The following is a 25,809-nucleotide window of genomic DNA, read 5'->3' on the forward strand; positions in this document are numbered from 1 at the left end:
TTAGAGACAGGAAATGTGTAGAAGTAAAACACTTGGGGGGGGGGGGGGATGATGGGTTCTGGCTGCTGCTCTTCTGTAGTGCTGTGTGTGACCTCGTTCTCCATGGCTTAGACTCAGAGCCTCTAAGGGCCGCACCAAATCCTTGTGAGGGCCGCATCCAGCCTCCAGGCCACATGTTGTGCAGGTCTGATTTAGCTGCTCACACCAAAGGCAGAGGTGACTAACCAGCAGGACATGTCATGATGTTTAAATGTGCCTTTTGTGTCAAACCCTGACATTTTTGTGGGAACTGGTTATCAGCTGTATGGCTGTGTATACCTCCTTATACTGGGTTGCTGTGAGTTTTCTGGAATGTATGGCCATGTTCTAGAAGCATTCTCTCCTGTTGTTTCACAGACACATCTATGGCAGGCATCCTCAGAGGTTGTGAGGCCTCTGAGGATGCCTGCCATAGATGTGGGCAAAACGTCAGGAGAGAATGCGTCTGGAACATGGCCATACAGCCCAGAAAACTCACAGCAATCCAGTGATTCTGGCCATGAAAGCCTTTGACCCCCTTATACTGTTTGTGGCTGGGTCTTTCTGTCACATAAAACCAGGGTTTAACCAGAGCATTGAAAAAAGGTCCTTTTCTGGCCTGTAATTTCCAGAATCTCCCAGCCACATAACTTAATTCATAAGGGGTTGCAAAAATTATATTCTTAAAAAAAATGATACCAAGCTCTGGATGTAACCCACATGGGAGCTGGAGGTTTATCACTGGCTGTGCTTTCCCTCCAAAACTCCACCAAAAAGAAAGTAATATGGGAAGAAATAATGTACACAGCTATAGGTGCTATCTTTATGTTTCTAAGAGAGCCAGCATGCGCTAGTGGCTTGAGTTGTGGACTCCGGATAACAGGGTTCAATCTCTCCTTAGCTATGAAAACCCACTGGGTGTACTTGAAGAAGTCATACTCTCTGAGCCTTGGAGGAAGGCAAAGGCTGAACCCGCTCTAAAGAAATCTTACTGAAAAAATAATGATGAGTGTTATTATGTAAATAACCTGTTCTAAGCTTCCTTCCTCTTCTCTCAGTTTCCCAGCAATTCTAGCTCACAAATCCATATCCCCTCACTCAGCGTGGATGGACTTTCCACTCCTGTAGTCCTGTCTCCTGGGCCCCAGAAGCCATAATGTTTCTTCTCTCCATCTTGGCCTCCCATGTTCCTGTCAAATTGCTGGCTGGACATTCCTTCCAAGCACTTGGGATTACTTACTTGGCTGGACTGCTACATGTCCTTTCGTTGACCGGAAGACGTCGTGGTTGAGTCATAGAAGGTTCAATTGAGGGATGAACATGACATAGCCAGCAGATTCATCCAGATGTCCTTGGATATACTAGGATTCTCCTTTGAAACCAAATGGTGTCTCCTTCAAGCCAAGAAGCTGAGGTGATGCATTTACCTCCTTCTGAAATGTTTCATATGGCCCTCAAATACTTCTTTGGGGCAAAGAGGAGATAACCTTCTTTATTTGGTCTCCTCTCTGGTTAAGGGTTGTTTATATGTGGCAAAATGAGCTCCTTTTGGAGACCTGTCTTAGCATTCAGTCTCTTAAGGGAGAGATGTGTTTGAGGGACTACTTAGTGCGAGAAGGTCATCCCACTCCTACCACAGTCCAAAGCAACTTGAGTATCTCATTACATCCCATCCTTCTCTCCTTGCCAGTTTATTTGGAGCTCGAAGGTCCGTACTATAGACCCTGCCAGCCCTGTTCACTGGGGCTGTATATAAGCATCTGCCATGTTTGTTGTGGCTGTGTAGCCATTACAGCTGGGCAGTGATCAGGTTGTAGTCAATCTTTGCTTTGAATGGATGGATGGGTTGTGGAGTTTCAGCCCTGTTTGTTTTTTGGCTGGATGGGAGTAATAATGTCAGTGTTAGGCATGCATCTCTTGTGGCTGAATGAAGAGACAGCACTGTTGTTCTCATGTCTTCAGACTCTGTGAAAGAGTGCTGGCCACAGTCATGATTTGATTTGGGGAAAAAGGAATGTGTTTGCTGTGCAACACAATAGAAGGACATGGTGTCCGTCATGTACAGCTTTGCTTAGGTAAGGTAGCAATGTCTGCCATGTTTGTTTTGGCTAAACAATGCTGACCAAAATTTATTGAGGAAGATGTTTGTAGCATCTGTTTTGGTTATGTCAGATGCTCCATTTGACATCAATGCTACAGCTATGGAGGTCTTGGCAATCTTACTTCTCACCACCCCTGATGCACTTCCCAAAGGTCAGTGGTCACCAGTTCGTCAATGTGGAAACCAGCAAATGGAGGTCCTGCTGCTGATTTCAAGGGGAACTTTCTCTTTTTGCAGATGGGTTTCCGTAATTTATTTCCAGACGACCAAAGGTCACCACAGAAAATGGCCACAGGGAGGCCTCTGCCCTGTCTACTTTTGACTGTTTCCCCATGTTTTCCCCGTATTTTCATACCTTCATTATTGGAGAGATGTTACGATATTAGCCATCGGATGAGGGAATTTTACTTACCCATTGGCCACTAACTAAGGAAAATGTCCGAATGTCTCATACCGCTTCAGTTTCTTCCAGCTCTTGAGTCACTCTGGAAGCAGCTATCACAAATCCCCTGCATCCAAAAAAAAAAAAAAAAAAAAGAGTTGGCGAGGGCATGAGGAAAGGATTTTCTTTGAAAACAGTAGAAGTTTGGCCCCTTTCTCCAGCTCTTTGCTTCCTTCCAGATGTATCATAAGGGAATTTTTGACTCTGTACCAAAGGGCTGTGCCACTTTATGAGGTGAGTTTGTTGTAATTCAGATCCTCAGATGGTGAAGATTTAATGACTTACTGATTGTGAGGTTTCTGGGGTTTTCCCATAAATATTTGTTAGTGATATAGACAGGATGCCATTTCAGAAATATCACGATTTGTGATTAGAATTCCCAGCGCCTTCTATTTTTTCACAGAGTATATCTATATCTATCTATATGTATCACAGTTTTATCTATTCTTGAAAGAGTTCTACTGAGAGAAAAGTAGATGGCCTCAGAGCTATATTTATCTTTTTATTGGTCTGTTTTTGATATCTATTTTTTAAACTGGGGGTGGTGGGAGAATGGGAGTTCTTTTAAAGCAAGATGGGAAAGGGAAGAGCTCAGCTCCTCAGTTGTGCTTTTGTGTCTGATTTTAAGTGGAAAGGAAACTTTAGATGCATTGTCCAAAGAAGTGGTTTGCAAATAGTTCCCAGCAAGAAGTCCAGTCATGGTGGATGGGCTCCTCTGTGAGAGAATTTGCCCACCATTACTGATGTTCCCTGATATTTGCAGCTATAAGGTAGCCTTGGTTTTATTCTAGAAAATTGCTCCCATCCCGGTGTCCTCCAGATGTGTCACACAATGCCAATCATCCCCAGACAGCATGACCGGCATACCCCAGAATCCTCTGAAACTCTTCAGGAACTCAATTGGCAGTGATGCTCAGCTGCTTCTCAGCAGACTAAATCATCACAGAAAGGGCTTGGAGAAAACTCCCTTGTGGCTCAGAGAACAGGAAGGTATTTTATGGGCAAGGTAAGGGTAGGGAGCAACTATTTTACAACCCTTTTGCTTTTAGATCACCCTGCCCTTTTTTAAGGTGATTGATGGAGATCACATTTTAAAATATCTAGAATTTCTGCCTTTGGTTCCAGCTTGACCCTGATTTGTTGATATCCACTAGCAGATTCAGAAGTCATGAACTTCAACAAGCTTAATTCAGCATTTTTGTAGCTGATCTGTTAGAATCTGCTCTTGCAACTCTCTTGAGCAAAGCAGGTGGAGGTAGAATAGAGGATAGGTAACAGACTCAAGATTTGGCCTGACTGCATTTTAGATGCCAGATTTGGGACTGGCTTTGAAAGCAAGCAATTTTAACCTGAAAAAAGGTTATTTTATTCATCCCTTTGTGTAGCATTTAATTCTCATAACAATTGTACTTTTTTGCACTTCCATATTGCCTCCTATGGGGAGACATCTTAAGTGCTTTATGAGGGGTGGTTTACAGATTAATTTAATAAATTAAGGCACTTTGTGTAAACAGCAATCTGCAAATCAATCAGGTACAAACCATGAGTGTTACTATGGACAAGATTGTGCGTAAATCATATGTGATTTGTGTATAAAGTAAGCTGTGCTTTAAAGCAAACTGTGAGTACACCATGCATAAGCCATGAGTATATAATAGAAAATGTGCGTGTGGAACAATAATACATTGTGTGGCTAAGTCCAACATTGCTGCTGCTGCTGTGGAGGCCCCTCAGCAGAGTGTGTGCCAGGTGAACTAAGTGAACCATGGCAAGTTTTTGTGTAACCCACTAGTACATCGTGAGTAAGTATTTGTAAACAATGAACTTGCAGTGTTGATTTCATAGTAACCCGTGGTTTCACTTTAGCCATCCTCCATGCAAACCACAGGGAAGCCATGAGTAAACAATCAGTAAAATGCAAATATTGTTGTATGTAAACTGTAAGTGAAGTATGGTTACACTTTGGAGTACACCATATGCAAGCAATGAGTAGGTCATGCAAGCCATGATTGACCAGCAGTGGTCAAGCCATGTGGAAGCCTACACAGTGCTGACACCATCTGAGAATGGTTGTCTCAAATCATGGGCTCTCCACCGTGAGCCTCTCTCGCTTTTTCTCATGGAGGTGCCATTGGGCTTGTCCCAGTTTTATTGAGAGCACCCATTGGAGTAGCTTTACAAACTCTTTGGCATAGGATGAAGGCCCGCTTGCACACTCTCCATCCTGAAGCTTTGCCTTTAGGGTTAATTGCTTGAAAGTCCCCGGGGGACTTGGGAGAGTGTGGCTCTAAGGAGCAAAGTGGAGGCCCTGTCGCCCTATGCTCTTTTTTTTTACTATTACTGTTTCAGATTCTCCCTTCAACTTGTGCAGCTTTAAAATACGTTTGTGCTAGAGTAAAAATGAAACTAAAAAATAAATGTTTGTAGCCATATATTAGTGCTGACCCATGCAACAAAAGGATTCCTCATACGGTAGCATGTTCAAGGAGTAACTGCAAAAGGACTAGTTCAGATAAGAATGCAAAATAAAAGATGCGAATAATCCCAAATGCCTGTTTCACATTCCAAGAGTATTTCTATAGTATTGAGGGGGCAAAAATCCTGAATCTCTTTCCAGAGACTTATCCTGCAGGATGTAAATTCCCCTGATGTCAGTAGGCTTCTTTATTGCGTTATTCATCAAACTGAGTGCCCTGAATCCAATTCATTTCACCTCTATATCTTAATGAAATATCATGAGTAATTGTGTTGTGGGTCCATTTGGCAAGACAGGAAACCATGGTGCTTTCATGAGAATATAATACACTAAGCTAGATCAAAAGATGGCCTTCTTGAAAGAATTCAGAGAGATATAAGGAGAGAGTGGGCTGATTCCTCTTCATTAGATATCATAAATGAAAGCCTGTGAAATCTCTTATGAAGAGATGCAGTCCTTTCCACAGCATCCCCTTCTGCTCCTTTACCTCTTCCTCAGCCACACTTTTTCTCCCTGATAAACTGTGGGTCGAAAGAAACCCCATCTCTTCCATTTCTGTGCCAGCGATAAATGAGGAACAGGGGGCTTTCAGTCCATGACCTCTTCTTTCTTGCTTTTCCTAAAACCAGCTCCTGGGCTGTGTGGGTCAGGAGACAAGACCATATTGCCTCTCCTCTACAGCTCAGTTTCACATATTCAGTGGGCCATTCTCTCCTTACATTTCCTAAATCACATGCTCCTTTTGTGTTTGTTTGACCAACATGGGGAGAATGTAAATAAGACAAAATTATAGGGAAGTCGCCATACTTATATAAAATATTTATTGAGTTAATGGGATGAGTAGGGTTGCCAGATTGTTACTAGAAATGGATTCTATACCATTAACGGTTGCTTGGAAGAGGCGTTTCAGCAAATGATGTTTGTGTGACAACCAAGTCACAAGCAAAAACCCTCTCTTCTGCACAACCATTAAACATCCAGGAAAACCTTTTGGTTTTCAGTTTGCAATCCTTTACTATACCAGAGATTGGATAAAGCTAATTTTTGAATGATATGTTCTAGAATCCCTCAGTAAATGTGCTGGCTGAGGGCTTCTGGGAGTTGTAGTCCAAGAAATTATCTCAGCCTGTAAAACAGGGAAGCTAATCTGCTATTGCATTCCATTACTCTGTTAATAAATGCATAGCATGGTGCTGATTGTATGAAAGCATGTCAGGGAAGAGCCCACATTACCATTGTCAGGGATGGCAAGCAGATAATTTTTCCTCTCTCTGCCATGGTGTGCAAGTGCAGAATCCTATTTTTCTCCATAGCGATGATTGGCAGCCATCCTCATATGAAAGAGAAAGGGAAGGTTTGCCCTGAGTGCCACTCTTGGGGTTAGAGATATCTTCCTTACTTTGTGGCTGGCAGCAACTTTCAGGAACCAAAGAATGCTCTTATCTCCAAATACTGGCTATGCCATCCACAACACCAAAGGCTGGCTTTTGTAGCTGGAATCCCTGTGGTGCTTTTCAGGGCAAAATGTTTTACAATCCCTAAAAACTAGTCAGTCGGTAGGTAGCAAATTAAGGCAGGCCTTTGTATTTTAATGGTGTAAAAGACATTTTTACAGGTACAATTTTTATTTTTTAAAAATGCTGAAGTAAGAATAGTATCCTTAGTGCAACTTCAGGCATAAGGGCGCAGAGTTCAGAAGCACTATTTTCCTTTTCATCTGGCCATCCAACATTTTGAGATTGTTAAATTTGAGACATAATTTTAAATTACTGAAAGCCATCCTGGATGCCATCCTGAGAGAAAGATGAGGTACAAATTCAATTGATTCAATCAGTTCAAGCCTTTTAAAATAGGGATACAACAGGCAGAGAAAGACAATATGGTTTGAGTGCTGGAGTAAGATGTTCGGAGACTAGGGTTTGAATCCCCACTCAGGTGTAGAAACCTGCTGGGAGACCTTAGACAGTTCTCACTCTCTCAGTTGCAGAGGAAAGCAAAGGCAACCTCTCGCTGAACAAACTCTGCCAAGAAAATCTTGTGATAGGGTTGCTGTGAATGAGAAATGACTTGAAGAAACACAAGAACTAGAGGTAGAAATGAACATGTGAGGTATTTTTTTAGTCAGAACAATACAGTATTGGCAAAGGCCTTATATGTTCATTGGCTTCTTTGTAATTGTTAAATCGATCTTTTCTCCCATAAAAATGGTTTCAGTGAATTAAGATAGGGGCTTGGTTGAGGGGTTTAGAGGTCCAATTTGACATATTCCTCCCTTCATATTTTTCAGGCAGAGCAGGGTTGGAGAATAAACAAACCTCTTTGTGCCATGAGAATGAATAGTCAAGTCTTGGATGTAGTAGGACTGATAGATTTCAAAATTAGCCTGTCAGGCATCATGTATGAAACATATTTCAATTCTCATGAGAAAGCCTGTACAACCAGAGCAAGCAAGTGAGAACAAAACCAGACTCCAAATGAGGAAAACCTTTTTGGTTGAGCATTAAGCGGAATGAACTTTAATCGTTTTGCTCCCAGATTTATTGGAGCATAAATTTTCAGGGACCAGGGTCACAAAACCAAATGAAGTGCATTCTAGTCCAACAAAAAATTTATACTGCTATAAACCTGTTAGTTTCAAGATGTCACAAGAATTTCTTGAAATCAACGACCACCTTCTTTGAAAAGAATTAAGTGCCATATATTTTCCTAGAATGCGTGGTCTGAAATTGTCTCTCTGTGTACGATTTTCTGCTACTTTGTAACAAATTTTCTGGACAGATATAAAAAACTAGTTAAGGTTGTTTGGTTTTTTTTGGAAGAGTTCAAATTGACTGCCTCTGCTGATAACATTGCATTCCTTTGCATTCATTTATTGTTAAATTGTTCTCTGATCCTGAGAAGATTCAGGGTGTGAGAAAGATTTTACCATGACCCATGTTCCTAGAGCATGATGTTATATTTACAAAACAGTCCTCAAATTGATCTGGTAGGAATGTAGACACAAGGAAGAGAATCACTTTTGAAATATGTGAAGAATAAGGAAAAGGTAGGATTTTTCAGATTACAACTTTCTTAGACTCCCAGTCAGCACAACCGTCAAGCATCAGGGATGAAAGATTCTGGGAGTTGTAGCCTGAAATATAATTTTCCAAGCTCTGGTGGCATATAAAGTATTGCTGGAGCCAGCCTGGATCAAAAATCAATAAGACCACTTATGATAATAAATTGGGCTGCAAAGCTTCAATGAGAATGTATACTCAAATCTTCAGATTTATCTTTGACCTCAGCCAGGGGAGTCTCTGTAAATCTGAATGCACAGAACTGGCACCCAGTAAAGCTTTACCCAGAGTATAACAGGGACTGGGTGAGGAAGGTATATTCTTCCATCCCGTTTTAATAAAATCTCATATCGGCTCAACGTGAACTTCAGATTCCTCTCCCCAGCTCAACATTATCCATTATCTAGTTTTATTTTCAGTCTATGAGATCTAGCATGAGCCGAACTTCTTCATATGCCATTTAAAGTGTGGTCAGACAGTATCTTAGTGGCCAGGGAAGGGTGTGACCGCTTTGCCTTCCTCGCTTGAACATGCTTCCTTTTGTATTCGGGGTCTCCACCGGTTTTGCTGGGTCTATGCTGTTCAGGATTTTTCTTTATCTCTTTGGCACTTTTGAGTCCTAACAGAGTGCCAATGTGGCAGGGATTTGGTTAACACAGCATGGGAAGAACAGGGCAATACCCAGGGATTCAACTGTTGTGTCTGAAATAGATAACTTTCCAGGATCCTGTCTCTCCCAGGGGTGTCTGACTGTCCTGCAAAATGATGAAGTAGATCTACCACAGTTTCCTCTTCCCTGGTCTTCTTTATTGTTGATTTGATCTTGATCCCTGAGCCAGGGGTGATGGGGATCCATTCCTCTCTGGATACCTCTGCACTGGGGCATGGATCCTGTTTATTTTTTATGATGAATCTCTGGGATCCTGCCCTGTAAATAAATTTATTTTTCAACAAAATCCTTTCATGGCTGACTCTTTCTTTTTCCACTTTAGGGCTGGGACTGTCTATTTCACTCTCGTGGTTCACAATACATTAATTTAATCCATGTCACTTTGGGAAGAGGCATATCTGTTCAACCAAAAGCTACAAAATCCTTGGTGTCTTCTGTAGCGCACATTCAGTCATATATATATATATTAGAGGGGAACTCACCAATGCCGCCACAAGGGAACCAGCTCTCCTGTCTGGTGTCACTGCCATTCCCCTGCACAAGCATTCAAAAAAGCCAAAAGCAGTGAAGTAACAAAAAGTGTTAAAGTTGGTGCTTCTTTTAGGATGGTTGACAACTAAATCATTTACCTTCTTTGCTCTACTCAGAGAAGGGTGTGCCTCCCTTTTTGATAACAGTGAAGGTACAGTATTTACAGTGACCTGTTTCCTGGCTGAAAATGTCATCCATTTGCTGGTGACCCAGTGTGTCGTGGGGCGGTGGGACAGTTTTAGATGGCAAGCAATGTCCACACTTTGTGAAATCTTCCTGCAATCACTCCCCCATGGCTGGAACCTGCTGGGACATCCAATATAATTTCATATACTCCCCCATGAACCTGTGGGACTAGTTATTCACCATTTCACATACCTGTATACAAGTACTCCAAAAATTCTGTGATAACATCCAGCAGAAATCATTTATTTCAATGTTTGCTGTTACCCGCAGTTTTCTGTTTCCACGGTAAGTTCAAGAACATTTCTGCTGTGGATAGGGGGGCCTTATTCTACACACAAAGTGAATAGATTTTTCTTTGTTTTTCTGCATTTTTCCACCTGTGACTGCCTTGTTTCTGTCCCATGATTCACTGCACCCTGCTTAATACAATATGCACAAGGTATGGGGCCCTTCTGTGGATTTTGTTTGAGGAGGTGCTGCTTTTAGTTTAACAGACTCAATTCCTGCCTTTGCTATTCTACTCAGCGAAGGGTTTTCTTATGTGCCTTTACTGCTTGCTTTCAACAAAACGCAGGCACTAATGCATATGAACTCAAAAAGGGGAGATATTTTGGGCATTTTTTAAATTATTATTTGTTGTCAGGTTGCCTTTGCCTTGTTGTGAGTCTAGGAAAAAGAGACCTCTAGGTCAACAGCCTTTTGGCAACCCAATTATTAACTGCCCTTTTTAGATCCTGCACAATGAGGGCCATGGCTCCTTGATTTGTATCAATCCATTTGCAGAGTGGTCTCCTCTTTTCCTGCTGCCTCCCAGCTTTCCAAGCACTGCCCCCCCCCCCCCAAAAAAGCCCTGTCTTCAAAATGCAACACATTGGTCTAGTCATCTTATAATAATAATAATAATAATAATAATAATAATAATAATAATAATAATAATAATAATAATAATAATTTTATTCTTATATCCCGCCCCATCTCCCCAGAGGGACTCGGGGCGGCTTACATGGGGCCATGCCCAGACACGACAGCAAAAATCAGATAAAACATTAAACCGAGCAGTAAAACTTCAACATGATTAAAAACAGTCATAAAAGTCAATATGCACAATAATATTAAAATCCCGATTTGGGTCAAAAGATCCAGGCCAAGGTGCAAAGCAATATCAAGTTATCAGGGAGGGATAATTATACAGCAGGTGTAATACTTAAAGTGCTGAATGAATCCTAAAAACAATCCAGAGGGTCTACTGCTTAATAGGTAAATAACATGATCCCCCAACGGGGACTCGGGGCGGCTTACATGGGGCCATGCCCAGACACCATACAATATAACAAAATAAAACAACATATCATAACACAATATAACAGTGCAAAAATAATCATATACATTACAGCACAAATAGCCAAGTTTTCAGGCTTTTCCTGAAAGAAAGTAGGGTAGGGGCCTGCCTAATCTCCCTGGGGAGCGAGTTCCACAGCCGGGAGGCCACGGCGGAGAAGGCCCTCTCCCTCGTCCCCTACACTCTACAGTCACCTTCTAAATGAAATTGACCATAGAGTCGTACTGGAAGACCTAGAATTTCCAAGAGCTAGCATTTGAATCGAATGTGTGAATAATAAAACTTGCAAAAGTCAAACCTACAAATGTAGAGGGCTGACTACATGAGTCACTTTTGCTCCAAACTTTGCAACCCCTAAATTGCACCTCTGCATTAGCAGTGCCAGCTGGTAGCTTCCCTGTCAGTTCAAGTAAGGGCTCTGCCTGGGTTTTAATACAAATTTCAAAGAAGCGCTCTCCAAGGTGCTGAACCTATATGTGAAGTCAGTTTTAACTTCTTGGATAGCTCATTTAAAATCCAGACTAAGGCCTGGAGTGGATTTCCCGCCTCACTGACATGGAATTGTCTGTGGCTGCTTTCCTAGGCATTTAGTTCTACTGGTTTTGCAAAGCACAGCCTGGTTGTTGTAATGCTGCATCACTGGAGAAAGCTGTGAGGGAAGAAGCTGGCAGAATACCTCCTTTCCATACTGGTACAAAATTAATAGCATTTTTCTATCTCTCCCCTGTGGAGGTTCCCCTTTAACAGTCATAATGCTGACAGGAGGAAAACTGCTTCCAATCCTCAAGAAAACCTACCTCCAATGGGGACAATTTAGAGCTCAGGAATGGAATGGAGTAATGGATCGCCAATACATTGCAAAAAAACATTATCCTCCATCTCACTGCTCCATGGGAATCCTACTTCATGGACTGGAAGCAGCGGAAGGATTTTAGAAGATGAAGTGAAATGCCAAAGGGGAAGAAAGTTTGAAAACCTGCTTTGGGAGAGGCAATTTCTCCCTTCCAGAATTATGCCTGTGATGAAAGGAAACCTCAGTAGAGAGATAGAGCTATAGGAAACCATTCATTTTGCTTGTAAAAAAGAAAAGAAAAGGACATTTGCATGATTGCCAGACACACCAAACCAGATAGGCTGCTTTGGGGCCTGTTTCCAGGAGGCACAAGCCTCAAGTGCATGGGGAGCCTCAATGAGCTCATTCCTCCTCTCCAAATAAGAATTCTTTCCCCAATGAAATATTTCTCAGTCCTCAGACTTCTAGCATCACAGTAACTCAAAACTTCAGTCATGCACTTTGAAATTGTGTTTAGGCATCCAAAGGGGGAAAAAAGCATGCAAAGTACCCAAGGGAATGTCAACACAGCAAATAAAAGTGTCCTTGGTGCGAACTGTTTTCAATATTTCACTCCCTTAATACTAAAAAATGTGGGGTTGTTTTGTGTACCGTCAAGTCATTTCTGACTTATAGTGATCCTATGGCCAATCTGTCACAGGGGTTTCTTTACATGATTTGTTCAGAAGGTATTTTTGCCTTCCTCTGAGGCTTACTTGCCCAAAGTCAGCCCGTGGGTTTCAGTGGCTCAGCAGGGATTCAAACCCTGCCTCCAAAGTTATAATCAAACCACTTCATTAAACTAGTGCACAAAATTTGAGGAAAGGAGAAACATTTCATTTGGGGAAGGTATTTATTTGAGTGACTTTCACTCTCTGGTGTGCCATAAATTTTCTCAGCTCCCCCCATATTTGTTCGAACTTGTTTCTACTTGGCCTGGAATTACTACATACTACTAAAGATACCCATTGGCTCCTTCTGTCTCCAAGCCCAAACTAGATTCTGGCCCAGATACTGGTACTTTTGATTTCATTATTTTCAGCTCTAACCTTCAGACTGTTCCACTATCACACTGTTTACTAATGTTCTCTTAAATGCACTTATACTTGGAGATAATAATTATATTGATTTTCCAAACAAGTAGCTCAAGATAGAGGGCTGGTTGTTTTGATATGTTAGAGATTGTGATAGAATTCAGAAAGATGCCTTCAGCTTTTTCCCATGTTAAGTGTGGGTTTGAGTTCACTTTCTTCAGCATGACACTAGAGAAGCATTTCTCAACCTGGTGATTGGGACCCCTGAAGGGATCACAAGGGGGTGTCAGAGGGGTCACCAAAGACCACCAGAAAACACATATTGCTCTTTGATTGTAGGTTAACTATAAATCCCAGCAACTACATCTCCCAAATGACAAAATCAACCCCCCAACCCCACCAGTATTCAAATTTCAGTGTATCAGATATTTGTGCCAGCTTTGGTCCAGATTCATCATTGTTTGGGTTCACAGTGATCTTCAGATATAGGTGAACTACATTTCCCCGAAATCACTGTCAATTCATCCCAAATCCCTCCAGCATTTTCTGTTGGTCATGGGGGTTCTGTGTGTGAAGTTTGACCCAATTCTATTGTTGGTGGGGCTCAGAGTGCTCTTTGATTGTATGTGAACTATAAATCCCAGCAACTACAACTTCCAAATGTCAAGATCTATTTTCCCCAAACTCCATTAGTGTTAAAATTTGGGCATAGTGAGTATTCGGACCAAGTTTGGTCCAGATCCATCATTGCTTGAGTCCACACTGCTCTCTGGATGTAGGTGAACTACAACTCCAAAACTCAAGGTCAATGCCCACCAAACCCTTTCAATATTTTCTGTTAGTATGGGAATTCTGTGTGTCAAGTTTAGTTCAATTCCATCGTTGGTGGAGTTTGGAATGCTCCTTGACTGTAGGTGAACTATAAATCCCAGCAACTACCAAATGACAAAATCATTCCCCGCCCAACCCCACCAGCATTCAAATTTGGGTGTATCGAGTGTTTGTACCAAATTTGGCCCAGTGAATGAAAATATATCCTGCATTTTGGATATTTACATTACGATTCATAACAGTAACAAAATTACAGCTACGAAGTAGCAACGAAAATAATTTTATGTTTGTGGGTCACCACAACACGAGAAATTGCATTATGGGGTCGTGGAATTAGGAAGGTTGAGAACCACTGCACTCAAGTTTCAATAAGTATTGTGTTTTTTCAACAACACCAGCTTCAGTTAAACTTCCAAAAAGGAAGGGATTTGTGGCACAGCACAAACACAGCCAGTCCTTTGAATGTAGTTGGAATACATAGCTCTGTATTGTCACTCTCCAAGAGCCAGTATGGTGTAGCCATTCAGTCATGAATTACAATTTTGGAGACCAGGGTTTGAATCAAGGATACTCACTGGATGACCTTGGGTGAGTCACACTCTCTTAGCGTCAGAAGAAAGCAGAGGCAAAATCTCTCTGAACAAATCTTGCCAAACATACTTAATGATAAGCACATTTTAGGCTCACCATGAAAATTGCATGACTAGAAGAGGTTGTCCATAGAGTCACATTGGAGAACATAGAGATTCTTGGAGAGAACATTTTAATCAAGTCTATGAATAACCAAATCTGCAATGTAGAGGAATGACTGTATCACAGGAAAACTCGAGAGGACAGCCATCTGACCTACAAGGCAGGATGCCAAGTAAATTAAGAGAAAATAACAGTAATTGAAAGGGGGGGATAGTCTGATTGTTTTCTGAGACATAAAATAAATGTTTTCATGATGTCTAGAAAGCTGTCTACTTTAACTTTTTCTACTTATTTGATGTTTATTAAAAATGTACATGTTAAGCAGCTCATTTATTCCAGGCTGTCTGTTCTACTCAGCTGTTGTTTGTTCATCCCAGTTAAGGTACGTAAGATGTTTGTAATTTTTAAATTTTCTGTTATTAAAACACCAGGACCCCAAATTGAACCCTGATCTCCACGGTCCCATAAGTGCCAGCAATGAAGCTGCAATGACCTTTCCCCCTATTTCAGGCAACTTCTCAGTGAACTCACTGCAAATTTCACAAGAACTACACATACTCCCCACATCTCAGAGCTTGATTAGGAATAACCCTAATCCCTTCACAATGCCCTGAGAGACATATAATGCACTTGGAAGTGCCACAGAGTTCTTTTCAGATTTTGTCATAGTTTATTCCTGGGAACATTTCCTCACCCTGATTGCCAAATTAGACCCCCTCCCTCGAGATCCCATTCAAAGTATGCCAACACTCCCAGCACCCATTGTATGATCAGTTAAAAGCCGTTTTGTTCTTGCCAGGCAGGGCCAGGGCCATAAAATCTTGTTACCTTAAACCTATCCACATTCCTTCTATCCCACACTTATGAGAAGCGGAACAAGTAACAGCCACAAAACTTCAAACTGAGCAATGATATTTATCAAAATTTCCTGCCATGCCTGGAGCCAATCAACAACAATGATGGACAGCACTCCTGCACCTATCAGGGAGCATTTCCTAGCTGGCCATGATCAAGATCAGTGTTTCGCAACCTGTGGGCCCCCAGGGGTCTTGGCCTACTCCCAGAAATTCCATATAGTTTACCAGCTGTTAGGATTTCTGGGAGTTGAAGGACAAAACATCTGAGGACCCCCAGGTTGGGAACCAATGATCTAGAGCAATCAGCAACCAGCAAAATCCGTTGTTACAAACTGCAGTCAGAGTGTTATAAATATTTCTGTATGTTTGATTGAGTTAATCTTTGGAGTGCAGACTCTCCTGACATCCTTTTTCGGCCAAACGAGAATAAATCCTCTGTTCCCTTTGCCTTCATCCTGTCTGTGTCTTATTCAGTCCTTTGGGTAGCTTGACACACCAGGTTTCTGAACCCAAGGTTCTTGCAAAGCTGAAACCACTCAACATTTCCATCTCTTTTATCTCACAATTTACATCCTTCTACCCCAAACATGTTTATAAGTATCCATCAAATGATGCAAAGCTCGATGCATCTGATGCCTATAGTTTGCAGAAGTGTATGCCAAATGAAATGTGTCCACCTTTAAGAACAGATAGTCTTATGTAGATAAAGGTAAAATCTAGATAATGTTGTTTTTGCTGCCGAAGCCTAACATGGTCACCCTCAATAAAACTTTGTGTAAAAGAAAATGTTCAAAAGCTGTGCCAGTGCAATTTCCCTTAATACGATCCTTCTCTACAGAAATCCTTTCTACATCTTCACCTTTGCCGCTGCTGTTTTGGTTCCCTGATAGAATTTACATTGCAGAGGTAGATGGGATTCCTCTTGAACAAATGTTTAATTTAGCAGGACATATGTGAGAGTAAAAAGTTGTAATGCCCACTGCATACTCCTAAGACTAATAAATGTACGAGGGTTGAATGAAAGTAATGCCTCCACCTTCGTAACTCCTCAACAGATGGCAGTACTGGTATGTAGCAGGTACTGGCTTATTCAGTAGACTCTCTTCTACAGTTGCATTTGGCGGGAAGCCTTCGCATTGAATGGTTGTGTTGTTAAAGTGCAAAGTATGGAACCGTGCACAGACGGTCGGTCAAAGAGACTTAAGCAACGTGCAGTCATTGAATTCTTGACAGCAGAAGGTGTCACTCCAAAGGAGATTCATCAGAGAATGCAAACTGTTTATGGTGATTGTGTTGATGTGTGTACTGTGCGTCATTGGGCAAGTAAGTTTAAAGATGTTGAGGTGGGAACATCTGACTTGCGTGACAAAGAGTTGGATGTCCTGTGACAGCAACCACGATGGGTACTGTGAGACGCTGGTTGCAGAAATAGAGTGTTGACTTCTTCTGTGATGGCTTCAGAAAACTTGTTCATCATTGGCAGAAATGTACCCAATTGTCTGGTGATTATGTGGAAAAGTGAATAGTGGTAGTTAAAAAGCACACTCTAAGGATTATTTCTGTGTTTGATTTATTAAAATATTCCCACCCAAACCCAAGTAACGAAGGTGGAGGCATTACTTTTCATTCAACCCTCGTAGTATTGGTCCATCAGATAAGTCTTTATCTTTTCATTACAATTGTTTGGCTCCAATTCAGCAAAATCTGACGATTGGTAACAAGCACCCATCTTCAAAAACTTCTGTCAACCCTTTCCTCTGTTTTTTCCCAGCTTCATCTTTTCTCGGAATAACATCATGGGTTGACCTCCAGCAAGAACAGAACCCTGAGGCAATGAATTACATCATTTACTTCTTGCTGTTGCCTAGTTTCCATTGTTGGATATAAGCTGCTTTGGGTTTCTGTTTATGAGATAAAAGCATCAGCAAAATCACTACCCCCACCCCCACCATCATCATGTCCCTAATTTCCCTGCACCCAGTCTTCCTTTTCCCTGGACTTATCTTATGCCTCTACCATACTTCTTCTTCTTTGTACAGTCACCCCTCCACATTCATTGGGTTTAGGGACACAGGACCTCTGTGAAAATGAAAACACACACACACAAACACACAAAATTGCTTTTTATCTCTTTAGGAATTTCTAGGTCTTTCAGCACAATTCTATGGTAAACTTCTGCTGGAAGCTGAACATAGAATTGCACAAAAGACAGAGAAAATTCTAGAGAAGTATTCTCTCTAGAAATCTCTAAGCCAGTGGTTTTCAGCCTGGGGTCCCCAGATGTTTTTGGCCTACAACTCTCAGAAAACCCAGCCAATTTACCAGCTGTTAGGATTTCTGGGAATTGACGGCCAAAAACATCTGGGGATCCCAGGTTGGGAAACACTGCTCTAGATGCTCCAGCATGACTGGAAAAAGTTGACCATAGAGTCACACTAGAGGACCTAGAGATTCCTTAAGGGAACATTTTAAATAAAATCAGTGAGTAATCAAATGGGTAAATGCGGAGGGATGACTTTTCTCTGTTGCCCTGTTTGCTGTCTCTTCCCTTCTTCTTCCTCTTATGACACCACGTCATAGAATCATAGAATCATAGAATAGTAGAGTTGGAAGAGACCTCATGGGCCATCCAGTCCAACCCCCTGCTAAGAAGCAGGAAATCGCATTCAAAGCACCCCCGACAGATGGCCATCCAGCCTCTGCTTAAAAGCCTCCAAAGGAGGAGCCTCAACCATGGCCCGGGTGGTGGAGGCTCCTTCTTTGCACATTTTCCCTCCTCATGCCTACTTTTCTTGGGCCTTGCCTATGATTGTCCTGCCTCTCCCCTTCCCTTACCCTCCCTCTCTCCCCTTCCCTGGAGCCCTTTTGGCAATGTGTCCCTCCCTCACTCCCATTCCCCCTTGATGTCCTATATTCTATTACTCACCCTATTTGCTCTGCCTTGTCTTCTACTCTCTCCCTCACCTTTCCTTGTACACTTGCAACAAGAGTCTCTTCCTTGTGTCCATACATTTTTCAGAATGAAGCAGAGAGTGTTTGACGATCGGAACATCCGTAGAGATACCAAGGTGCTTGTTTACAAAGCCATTGTCCTCCCAACCCTGCTCTACGCCTGCGAAATGTGGACTGTCTACAGACGTCACACTCAACTCCTAGAGCGTTTCCATCAGCGTTGCCTCAGAAAAATCATGCAAATCTCTTGGGAAGACAGGCAGACAAATGTCAGTGTGCTGGAAGAAGCAAAGACCACCAGCATTGAAGTGATGCTCCTCCGTCATCAACTCTGCTGGACTGGCCACGTTGTCCGAATGCCCGATAACCATCTCCCAAAGCAGTTACTCTACTCTACTCCGAACTCAAGAACGGGAAACGTAATGTTGGTGGGCAGGAAAAGAGATTTAAAGATGGGCTTAAAGCCAACCTTACAAACTGTGGCATAGACACTGAGAACTGGGAAGCCCTGGCCCTTGAGTGGTCTAGTTGGAGGTCAGCTGTGACCAGCAGTGCTGCGGAGTTCGAAGAGGCACGAATGGAGGGGTTAAGGGAGAAACGTGCCAAGAGGACGGCCCGTCAAGCCAACTCTGACTGGGATTGCCTTCCACCTGGAAACCGATGTCCTCACTGCGGGAGAACATGCAGATCAAGAATAGGTTTCTTCAGCTACCTACGGACACACCCCCAAGACACCAAAGATGGAAAACAATCCTCCTCGAACTACGAAGTTGCAGGGATCGCCTAAGTAAAGTAAGTAAGTCCATACATTGCTTTTCCCACTCCATCACACGCATTGCTCTTTATCCCATCTAGCCTACTCCCTTCCTAACCACAATATGCTCTTCAGTTGTTCTTTGAACTCCCTTACTTACACCACTTACTTTCCTCCCTCTCATCTTCCTTCCTTTGCCTTTCTTGCACTCTCCCAGTGGGTCTCTCCTTTTTATTACACTGCAAACTGGTTGATCTCTCATCTTTTCCACTCCTCCTCTAGCCTCTCCTTGCTCTCTCCTAATGCAACCCACCCCTCGCTTTAAACAAAGAATGAACTCAATCCATCATCTATATCTCTATCTCTGTCTCTCAATCCATCAATCTATCCATCCATCCATGCTTTTTCCTATCGGTCAAGAATTGACAACTGTGGCCCTTTCAATACTGCAACTTCCATATGTCACCACAATTAGCTATGACGAGTATAATTTATTTATCTATTTACTATATTTACACCCCACCCTCTCTCACCCCAAAGGGGTCTCAGAATGGCTTACAAGTAGGTAACAATTCATTGACATAAAATAAAATAAATATATACATTAAAAACCAAAAAGTTAAAAAAATCTTGCAGTAAAACCAATTGTTAAAACACACACAACTCAAAATCATAGTCCAGGAGCCATTCTGGTTGTAATTACACTTATTCCGTATTAACTTAATGCACTGAAAGTCGCTTCTGGTTGTGAGAGAATCTGCCATCTGCAAAGAAGTTGTGTGTCACGATCCTGCAGGGAGGCTTCTCTGGAAAGAGCAAACCACAGACCACCTATTTCAATGCAGCCGGAGCCCTGCTACATGCACAACGAAGGACCTTCTTATACAACAGCAGAGGCACTCCAAGTGGCCAGCTACTGGTCAAAGGACACTTAGTACAATGCCAAATTTTTAACCTTGTTTGTCTTTTCAAATACGTTACAACTGTACCCTTGGTTTGCTTCTGACAAGATAAATAAATAAATAAATACGCTGCACTGAAAAATTACTGTCCAAAAGCTTGGTCCTACAGCCACGTTTTTAATTCCTTTCTGAAGTTCAGGAGGGAGGGAGCTGATCTGATTTCGCTGGGGAGGGAGTTCCATTGCCAAGTGGCCACCACTGAGAAGGCCCTGTCCCTCGTCCCCACCAATCACACTTGCGAGGGAGGTGGGACCAAGAACAGGGCCTTCCCAGAAGATCTTAACCTCTGAGAGAGGTTCATAGAGGGAGATGAATTTGGACAGGTAAACTGTATAGGGCTTTATAGACTAAAGCTACCCCTTTGAATTGTGCTCAGTAGCAGACTGGCAGCCAGTAGAGCTGACGCAACAGGGGAGTTGTATGCTCCCTGTACGCCGCTCCAGTGAAGAATCTGGCTGCCACTTGTTGGGCCACTTGAAACTTCCAAACAGTCTCCAAAGGCAACCCCACATAGAGTGCATTGCAGTAATCTATTCAGGGTGTAACAAGAGCATGGGCCACCATGGCCAAGTCTGGCTTCTCAAGGTATGGGCACAACTGGCGCACAAGTTTTAATTGTGCAAAAGGGTGTAACAAGAGCATGGACCACTTGGCCAAGTCTGGCTTTTCAAGGTACAGGCACAATTGGCGCACAAGTTTTAATTGTGCAAAAGGGTGTAACAAGAGTGTGGACCACTGTGGCCAAGTCTGGCTTTTCAAGGTGCAGGCACAATTGGCGCACAAGTTTTAATTGTGCAAAAGGGTGTAACAAGAGCATGGACCACTGTGGTCAAGTCTGGCTTTTCAAGGTACAGGCACAATTGGCGCACAAGTTTTAATTGTGCAAAAGGGTGTAACAAGAGCGTGGACCACTGTGGCCAAGTCTGGCTTTTCAAGGTACAGGCACAACTGGCGCACAAGTTTTAATTGTGCAAAAGGGTGTAACAAGAGCGTGGACCACTGTGGCCAAGTCTGGCTTTTCAAGGTACAGGCACAACTGGCGCACAAGTTTTAATTGCGCAAAAGGGTGTAACAAGAGCGTGGACCACTGTGGCCAAGTCTGGCTTTTCAAGGTGCAGGCACAATTGGCGCACAAGTTTTAATTGTGCAAAAGGGTGTAACAAGAGCATGGACCACTGTGGCCAAGTCTGGCTTTTCAAGGTACAGGCACAATTGGCGCACAAGTTTTAATTGCGCAAAAGCTCCCCTGGCCAACGCCGATTCCTGGGGTTCCAGGCTCAGTGAACTACAGGCAATGAAGATTTGGAAGACTAGAAGCTGCTACTCTTGGTCTGTGCCTGCACAGTCCCGTTTGTAACTATTTTTCACTTCATTCAATTTCTGCCTCGGGCTGATACAAGTTGCCAACTTTCTTTTCTGACAAGTTCCTTGACGCTGAAATTCATTTGATGAAGCTTCTTTGGGTATGCAGAAGATGCAAGGCTGGAGACGCCTCTTTGCCACATTGCTGTTAAACATACACGAGAAGCCTGGCAGTATATAATAGACAAGTTGGCAATTCTAGGCCAAATGAGCTCAGCTGCCTCTCTTCCCTTCCTCCAGCGCTCATTAGCTGTTTGCATTGGAAGTGAACACGGATTGCTGTACCCGTTCCCTTTGTTCTTTAATTCATGCTGATGTATTTCTGGCCTGTTAACAGGGTTGGCGGGATGTGTGGGCGGATGCCAAATTTGGCTTCAGAGAGAGATAAAGGCCTGTTACTCTCCCGGGCCTCTCTTTTCATTCTAGCTCCCTTTCTCCCCCAACCCTACCAGCAGCTCCTTTTCCTGGCAATTCTTCTGCAACAACCAAACTCTTCTCTGGAAATGAAGATGGAGCTCATCTAAGAGCTAAGGTGGAAAGCTGTGATTTCGAAAGAACTGCAGTGAAATCTTTTCAGAACTCACTCAATGACAGATTTCCCAGGTCTTGGGGCTTGGGCTGTTTACTGGGGCTGTCCTCGGGGCGAGGTGGAAACATTTTTAGGGCAAGAGACTGCCTCATTCATTAGCTTTGGTGTTCCTTTTTATCTGAATCACAACACTCTGTGCACCTGTATTCTATGCTTAATATATTTTGGGAAATGGCATTGATTGTAGCTGCCCTTATAACACCACCAGGCTCTGCTCTTTGTGATAGCACAAGAAGCTAAGCCAAGCTGAACTCTCAAAGTCCTGGATAGTCTTGACCTGTCCTCCAAAGGTTTCGATCGTCCATATTTTTAGGACTTTGGCTCTGAGAAACATCAGCCGACATAGTTAACTATCAAAAATTCTTAAAAATAAAGTCCAAACCATTTGGATTCTCTCAAGGTTAAGAATCACTATTTCAGACAAGCCATGGTTTCCTTTCTGGACATAGTTAGGCAGGTTAAAGTCACTGTCTCTGTCTTCTCCCATTGCTTTTGAATCCCCTGAGATATTCTTCTCTCTTAAAGAAGAGACATGTGTATGCCCTGCTTCTTCCACTTTTGAACCAGCCTATTTTCCTTATAGGCAGTGGAGTACCTTTGCCAACAGTAAAGTTAATTTACCATACATGGCAGACCAGTTTGCCTCTTTGTACAGGGTGTATGTGTGCGTTGGGTGTGTGCGCATGAAGTTGTCATCTTCTTTGCTTTTGGACTGGCCGTGAAGTTTTTGCTACCTGGCACAAAGGACAAGATGGTCCAGGTCTTCACCTGACAGATAGAGAGATAATAATGCTGACCTTTTTAGTGTTGTTGTAACACGGACACTGGAACACCTACAACATAGTCAACAAATGATAATGATGGGTCTCATAAGCGCTTGGCACCCTCTGTTACCTTGTTCCAGATCCCACCTCTTCATATTTTCTAGAATAGTATATTTTGAGGAGAGGCATCAAGCAGAATAGCGGCTTCCGCTACCCTTTAATCACTTTCTTGATCATTATTTTAGTTTTTGGTTCAGTCTGTAACTCAGATACTGGCTTGACAAGCCCTGGAAGTTATGCTGCATGCGAGGAGGCTCAATGATCTGACAAATCTGTGGCAAGCTTCAACCTGTAAAGTGTTTTTCCCTTTTAGAGTTCAGACTTGGAATCTTTGTTATGCCTTCAGTTTGACACTGACTTGCTGTGACTCTCTCCTAGGGCTTTGATAAGCATTATCCTGAAGAAGTCTGTGCCATTGCCCTCCTCTGAGGCTGACAAAAACTGTGACTTGCCCAAGTTTACGAGGTAAGTGGGTTTCCATGATTGAGTAGGGATTTGATTCCTGGTTTCCCAGAGTCTTAGTTCTTACTCATGAAACTTCTTGGAATGTGTGACTTCATAATAAAAATGGAAGATAATCTTGATCTTGTCGCGAGTTGTGCTGTTCCTCGATTAAGAACCAGAGCCAGACTCTGCTATTGTATGGATGATTGAAATGGACAAGGGATAGAGTGTATAGCAAGGAGGAAACTGCCCCTCAGTTGGAAGAATGTATGGGGTGACTGGAATAAGGTGGCTAACTTCAATCAATATTATATTGTTGAAGGGTTTCATGGCTGGAATCATTGGGCTGTTGTGAGTTTTTCGGGCTGTATGGTCGTGTTCCAGCAGCATTCTCTCTTAACGTTTCTCCTGCAAAGCTTCCTGTCCAGGCTGATAAGGTGAGTCTAGGCACTGTGCCAAACTGTTGTCCGGCACTTATCTGTTACCCAAAATTCGTGCACTGGGGATTATGTAGACTTCAGTCTGTTTTCTGTAGGAGTCTGAGTGGAGAAGTCCGAGTTTATACTCACTGTTTTTGTTGACTCTGGCATCTGTGGAAGGTAAGTATCAAGTCTCATCTGTTTGTTTTTTGTAGAAATAAAAGGTAAAGGTTTCCCCTGACGTTAAGTCCAGTCATGTCTGACTCTGGGGGTTGGTGCTCATCTCCATTTCTAAGCTGAAGAGCCGGCGTTGTCCGTAGACACCTCCAAGGTCATGTGGCTGGCATGACTGCATGGAGCGCCGTTACCTTCCCGCTGGAGCAGTACCTATTGATCTACTCACATTGGCATGTTTTCGAACTGCAAGGTTGGCAGAAGCTAGAGCTAATACCAGGCGCTCACTCTGCTCCAGGGATTTGAACCTGGGACCTTTCGGTCTGCAAGTTCAGCAGCTCAGTGCTTTAACAAACTTTGCCACTGGTAGAAATATGCTCCCTCAAAGCATTAGGGCTGCTTCTTGCTCTCTTTTTCCCTTTGGGAGCATTTTCTAGTTGTGGACTTGAAAACTTTGGTCTTCTGAAGAGCTTCTGAGTTATAGTATTCAATTTCAGAGTCTATAGCAATAAAACTATAAAACAATAAAATGTTGCGGATAAAAAGGGGTGGCCTGGCTAGTAAAAACAAGTAAAAACAAATGAACTACAGGAGCTCTGCCGGTGTTGCCTATGGTGATGGCATCTTCCTCCGACTGCCCAATCAGTGATGGTACCTGCATAGAGGTAGTCTGGATTTTTTGCCTGGAAGCATCCTTTGTTTGGGAGGTGTTAATTGGTCCTTGATTGCTTGTTGCCTGGAGTTCTCCTGTTTCTGAGTGGTGTTCATTTTGTTGTTGTTGTTTATTCGTTCAGTTGCTTTTGACTCTTCGTGACCTCATGGACCAGCCCACGCCAGAGCTCCCTGTCCACCGTGGCACCCCCAGCTCCTTCAAGGTCAAGCCAGTCACTTCAAGGATACCATCCATCCATCTTGCCCTTGGTCAGCCTCTCTTCCTTTTTTATTCCATTTTCCCCACCATCATGATCTTTTCAAAGCTTTCTTGTCTTCTCATGATGTGGCCAAAGAACATCATCTTTGTCTCTAATATTCTTCCCTCCAGTGAGCAGTTGGGCATTATTTCCTGGAGTATGGACTGGTTTGACCTTCTTGCGGTCCAAGGCACTCTCAGAGTTTTTCTCCAACATTACAGTTCAAAACGTCTATCTTCTTTTGCTCAGCCTTCCTTATGGTCCAGCTCTCACATCCATAGATTACTACGGGGAATACCATTGCTTTAACTATTTGGACCTTTGTTGCCAGTGTGGTGTCTCTACTCTTGACTATTCATTATTTAGATAGTAAATCAAGACAGGAACAAGACAGGAACACCACTCAGAAGCAGGAGAACTCTAGACAACAAGCAATCAAGGGCCAATTAACACCTTCCAAACAAAGGATGCTGCCAGGCAACAAAGGCCAGTCTATCTTTATGCAGATACCCTCACTGATTGAGTAGCAAACATCATGGCTACTCAAATGCTAATTCAAGCATGCTAATTGCAACATTCACACTTTCTTTAAACAGATAAGGGTTCTTTCTCCCACCTTGGACATTTCACAGATATATACACTCCACTCGCTTCACTGCAAACAGAACCTCTGAAGATGCCAGCCACAGATGCAGGCAAAATGTCAGAAGAGAATGCTGCTGGGACATGGCCATACAGTCCGAAAAACACACAGCAACCCTCCAATCGATGTGTTTGTGTGTTTTCTCTCTCTCTCTGGAGTGGATTAGGATTGGTTTGGTGGCTCCCATGTCAGCAGGGTGGTCAATCTACTTTGGATTTTAATTTGTTTTTTTTAAAGAGCTATCCAAAGTGCTGAATCCTACCTTCAAAACTGATTTGGCCCCTTGGTGAAGTGGGGAATATAAGATGGAAGGGACACACAGGTCCACTGACATAGCAGCAAGGGGACAAGGCATCTCCCAGGCCCTAAATGGGCTGGATTAACATCATCTGTGAAATTGATTAATTTTTTTTTTACTAAAGTAGGATTAAAATGGTAGATTTCTCTCTTTCAATGCACATCTTTTCCATTAGACCTGGGTACTATTTTTTTTTAAAAAAACTAAAGTTGGACGCACTTCACCCAGGGACTTCTGGACAACGTGCACTCAACTGTTACCTGCTATTGCCTGCTATTACTTAAGCTATTACTTATTACTTTGGGCAGATAATAATAATAACAATAACAAAAACAATAACTATAAAAATTTTATTTCTTACCCACCTCTCCCCATGGCTCAAGGTGGGGTCACAGCACAGTAAAAAAA

The 25,809-nt window shown here is 42.7% G+C and overlaps 2 protein-coding genes across 3 annotated transcripts in view; one reads left to right on the forward strand and one right to left on the reverse strand.

Moving 5' to 3' along the window:
- elk1 (ETS transcription factor ELK1) overlaps positions 1 to 9,052 on the forward strand; it is a 32,126-nt gene extending 23,074 nt beyond the window's left edge. For both annotated transcript variants that reach the window (XM_062971678.1, XM_003216702.3), the window contains one exon: positions 1,077 to 9,052. In XM_062971678.1, coding sequence (XP_062827748.1) covers positions 1,077 to 1,175 — 99 coding nt within the window. In that variant the 3' untranslated portion in view covers positions 1,176 to 9,052. The remainder of the gene's footprint in view (positions 1 to 1,076) is intronic.
- Positions 1 to 25,809, reverse strand: part of LOC134296528 (uncharacterized) — a 334,978-nt gene that overhangs the window by 195,947 nt on the left and 113,222 nt on the right. The window lies entirely within an intron of this gene.

The sequence above is a fragment of the Anolis carolinensis genome, chromosome 2 (genome assembly GCF_035594765.1).
Source record: "Anolis carolinensis isolate JA03-04 chromosome 2, rAnoCar3.1.pri, whole genome shotgun sequence".
Taxonomy (NCBI): domain Eukaryota; kingdom Metazoa; phylum Chordata; class Lepidosauria; order Squamata; family Dactyloidae; genus Anolis; species Anolis carolinensis.